The following is a 4,829-nucleotide window of genomic DNA, read 5'->3' on the forward strand; positions in this document are numbered from 1 at the left end:
GCCACACAGTGCTGCTGTCTCCCAGTCATGGCCCCTGGAGCATGGCAGTGATTGGAGGTCTGGGACACCACAGTTAACAGCAGCAGTTACAACACACACATATATCCATGCCCCAGCAGCTTGAAGGTTAAACAGCAGCAGAGAGAGTGTGTGTTTGCACACATTTGCCAAAAAGAGAGACTTGAGTGCAGATTCATGATTCCTTGAAAGCGGAGTCACAAGTAGATACGGTAATGGTGACAGCGTTTGGTATGCTTGCTTTTATTTAGTCAGTGCATTAAGCGTAAGAGTTGGGAGCTCATAGTGGAGCTATATAGGACTTTGTTTAGGCCATTTTTGGTATACTGCATGAAACTCTGGTCTCTCTCCTATTGGAAGGAGGTTGTACAACTTGAAAGGGTTCAGAAAAGATTTACAAAGATGCTGCCAGGGTTGGAGGTTTGGAGCTCCAGGGTGAGGCTGTTTATCCTGAAGCAGCAGAAGCAGAGGGGTGACCTTACAGAAGTTGATGAAATCATGAGGGGCACAGATAGGGTGAATAACCAAGATCTTTCTCCCCCCCCCAGAGAAAACTAGACGCTATAGATTCAAGGTGAGAGCAGAAAGATTCAAAAAAAAAGGGACCCAAGGCACCTTTTTCCACACAGAGGGTAGTGAGTCAAAGAGTGTGGGGCTGGAAAGATACAGCAGGTCAGATGGGCCAAATGTTGGTAAACGGAACTAGATTAGATTAATTTAGTATATCTGGTCAGCATGGACAAGTGGGACTGAAGGAGCTATTCCATGCTATACATCTCCATGACCTTCACAGCTATTCTGAAGTCAGTCAAACACTCACAATTTCCTCCTGAGCCGATCAGTTCTATGGGTGTACGCATAGAGGGGGAGATACTTATAATCAGAATAAAATGGAGCAGGAAGAGACTATACAGCTCTACAAGCCTACTCCACCATTCTGTATAATCATGGCTAATCTGGGACTCCAGCTTAATTCTCCCACCTGCTCCCTATGAGATATAAAAAAAAAGACTTAAAATATTCAATTATTGTAATCTTCAAAACTCTGGAGATTTCCAAAAATTCACAACTTTTTAGAAAATATCTCCCTTTCAGTACTAAATAATTTATTAATTTAAAAGTGCACAGTTTTGGTATAAACTCCCCCTTAAGAGAAACTACATCACCATAGCCATCCTGTCAAGCCCCTTCACCATCTTATATTTCAATTAGATCATCCTTCAAATTAAGTTTAATTCAGCCTCTTATCTTTGGACAATACTCTTAACCCAAGGATCAAGGAAGTTTGGTAAATTAGCAGTGTGAATCAACTAATAAGGAAGACCACTCAAATTGAAATATTTAGCATACTAAATGAATTTAAAGCTAGGACATCAATATACTTTACATTTTACAGAAAAATATAAAAGGGTTTCTGCTGCATTTAATCCATAGTATATCTGGTCAGCATGGACAAGTGGGACTGAAGGAGCTGTTCCATGCTATACATCTCCATGACCTTCACAGCTATTCTGAAGTCAGTCAAACACTTTCAATTTCCTCCTGAGCCGATCAGTTCTATGCGCGTACGCATAGAGGGGGAGATACTTATAATCAGAATAAAATGGAGCAGGAAGAGACTATACAGCTCTACAAGCCTACTCCACCATTCTGTACAATCATGGCTAATCTGGGACTCCAGCTTAATTCTCCCACCTGCTCCCTATGGGATAAAAAAAAACTTAAAGTATTCAATTATTGTAATCTTCAAAACTCTGGAGATTTCCAAAAATTCACAACCTTTTAGAAAATATCTCCCTTTCAGTACTAAATAATTTATTAATTTAAAAGTGCACAGTTTTGGTATAAACTCCCCCTTAAGAGAAACTACATCACCATAGCCATCCTGTCAAGCCCCTTCACCATCTTATATTTCAATTAGATCATCCTTCAAATTAAGTTTAATTCAGCCTCTTATCTTTGGACAATACTCTTAACCCAAGGATCAAGGAAGTTTGGTAAATTAGCAGTGTGAATCAACTAATAAGGAAGACCACTCAAATTGAAATATTTAGCATACTAAATGAATTTAAAGCTAGGACATCAATATACTTTACATTTTACAGAAAAATATAAAAGGGTTTCTGCTGCATTTAATCCATGACTGCTGCTTGTTTAAATTTAATACTGTGCATTTGGAAAAGTTTTCCATTTCTTCATAGGAAGATCACTTTTGTTTGCCTAAGTTGTCAAGTAAAATGCAAAATCCACTCCAGTGCATATTAAAACACAAGGAACAGCTGCTACAAAAAGCATTTCCAAATTTCATTGTATTATAAATTACATTTGTCACCAATTCAGTAACTAATGCAGCTATTTCATTGTTAGTGCTATGACAATTTTTTTTTGAAAAAAGTTCTGTTAACAGTTTAAAAGATATTGCAAACACTCCCGGGGACATTGAAAGTCACGGTGATCATGTGTAAATTCAGTCATATTTGAATGATGTTTCACTACAAGAATTCCTGATGATAATGACCTTAACAGAAGCCTCTTGGTTACTAATTTCCTGTTATGAAACTTAACAGTGAGCTGCACAGGAAGTCATTTTGGGAAACTTAGCTAAAAGAAATAAAATGGCCAAAGCACATGCTTATTAACATCTTATGTAGTTAAGCCTTTTTATACACAAGCAGAGAGTGGATCTAATTTTAGAAATCAGACTGGATCTGTTTGGAGGTCATCTTAGTTCTGTAAAACGTTGACTTAAAAAAAAGTGAAAGTTTGAACTGCAAATATTTCAATAGTTTGCCTTTACTAATTAGCACAGTCCAAATAAGCTATAAAAATCAAGTGATAACAGGCAGGAAACAGGCAAAATAAATTACAGTATCCTTATACCTAACAGACAACTTGGGGATTCCTTTTGTGCAGCAATTAATTTAAAGTTTATTTTCACTTAAATTTTTTGTTTTATGCAGAGAGAAACAGTTCTATTTATGATGCTGCAGTTATATTTAAAATAGTTAAAGCTAAAATCAGTACAAAAAAAAAAAGGGGTTTAAACTAGAGGCTGGAAAATAATCTTCAAAATGGTAACAACTGGCAATATTAGATCAGCTGCCTGCTGAACAAATCCACCCATTAGTTAGACACCTTTTAACCAATGGAATCTTAGCACTTTGTTGCCAATCCAATAAGCTTCATTGTACATGACAACTAATTATTTCTTCTCCCCAGATTTGCACCAGCATTAGTTTTCTACTTCAAGAAAGAAATTACCTGTAAACAGTAGCCATTGTAATTGTTCCACCCACTTGGAGCTTGCAGTTTGCTAGGTAGAAGACAACTTGGTAGATGCAGGAGGAGTTTTTTAAAAATCCTCTAGCTCATTGTTTTCCAAAATCTTTTACCCTCTCTCCATAACTTAAAGGATTGAAATTTGTCAGGATCCACATCTTTCCATTGATTTGGGAGTGAGAGAGAGTACAGTTTGGCGGTGTTGGTGTCAAATAATATTCAGTAAGAAAATACTCACATACTTACTAACAGAGGGGGGGAAAAAAAAAATCACTTACAACCAGCATTTAGGGGAGACCCACCAGGTCAAGCAAGTTCTAATGGAGAGAGTGGTCCAAAATATATAGCAGGCAAAAAAAAAAAATCATTGGCCCATTAGGACATCCAAAAAAAATAAATAAATATGTTCAGAACAACAGCAATCACAGGCTGATTAGCCTGCTAGTGGGGATGGTCAGCATCAGACCACTATTGCTAAATCAGTACCCAGAGTAGACCAGTGCTCTCGCTGTTGAATGTCACAATGTGGTGGTACTTTAAATGAAGCTGGATCTGGTTGTCCATCCTTTCTCCTGAGGTCATGCAAAAGAATTAAGACAACTTTGCTTTCTGAATTACCAAATCACCAGGCAAAAGTAACATTTATTTAATACTTAATTTGGAAGATTGTAAAAAGGCAGTGAAGGTTAGTTAACAGTTTGTTAGTTCACTTACAATTGGTTACATAAGCACATAATAGTAAATACAGGAAGCCAATACTTTAAAGAACAATTCCTGTTTAAAGGCATCATCTTTAACATGGTTAATTGACATTGGAAATAGATTACTAAAGCCCTTGGCACTGTTGAAAACATTATATTAAATAATTGGGTAGAAGCTCAACTGGGGTAGATCAGAAAACTGACAGGATGGCACCCATCCATTTATATTGTTAATGTAATCAATATTGTACAAGATTGCCAGATTACCACCCAAGATGAACCACTAAAAAATTGATTAGAGTACAAAAAGTGTAGATAATATCATTAATGAATGCTAGAGATCATAACAGCACACAATACTGAACACAATAAAGTCTTTCCTTCTCATCCTGTGAATTTATCTTGACACTAAAAGCTTTGAAATGTTGGTCCTTGGTGTTTTCAGTATATGTAACTAAAACTCAATGACATAAATAAACCAAAGATTTTCTTTGCAATGGGAGGGATCCAGTTGGCTCAAACCTCGAGAGACTTGAAAACCCACTGCTTCTATGCATGTGGAAAAAAAAAATTAAACAACCAAGCAACAGAAGTATACCAAATTACTGATCAAAATTAGTTTCTTCCAGGGGTAAAAAAAGATACTGTCCACCCATTTTTCTATTATTACTGCAGGAAATAAGATACAATTGAGGTTTAATTTACAATACAGCTAATAAAAGTTTGTGTGAATAAGAATACTATGATTCTAATTGTTTGGGGCTAGATTTATAACCTGTTGTTTCCTTGAAGGGAAATAAAAGAAATTTAACCAAAATGAATCTTCTTACA

The 4,829-nt window shown here is 36.4% G+C and overlaps 1 protein-coding gene across 1 annotated transcript in view; it reads right to left on the minus strand.

Annotated features, from left to right (window-relative positions):
• Positions 1-325: 325 nt before the first annotated feature.
• Positions 326-4,829, minus strand: part of LOC122562943 (cysteine and glycine-rich protein 1-like) — a 31,894-nt gene continuing 27,390 nt past the window's right edge. Inside the window, exon 6 of the mRNA XM_043716245.1 lies at positions 326-344. Within this exon, the coding sequence (XP_043572180.1) occupies positions 326-344 (19 nt within the window). The remainder of the gene's footprint in view (positions 345-4,829) is intronic.

The sequence above is a fragment of the Chiloscyllium plagiosum genome, chromosome 26 (assembly GCF_004010195.1).
Source record: "Chiloscyllium plagiosum isolate BGI_BamShark_2017 chromosome 26, ASM401019v2, whole genome shotgun sequence".
NCBI classification, from domain to species: Eukaryota; Metazoa; Chordata; class Chondrichthyes; order Orectolobiformes; family Hemiscylliidae; genus Chiloscyllium; species Chiloscyllium plagiosum.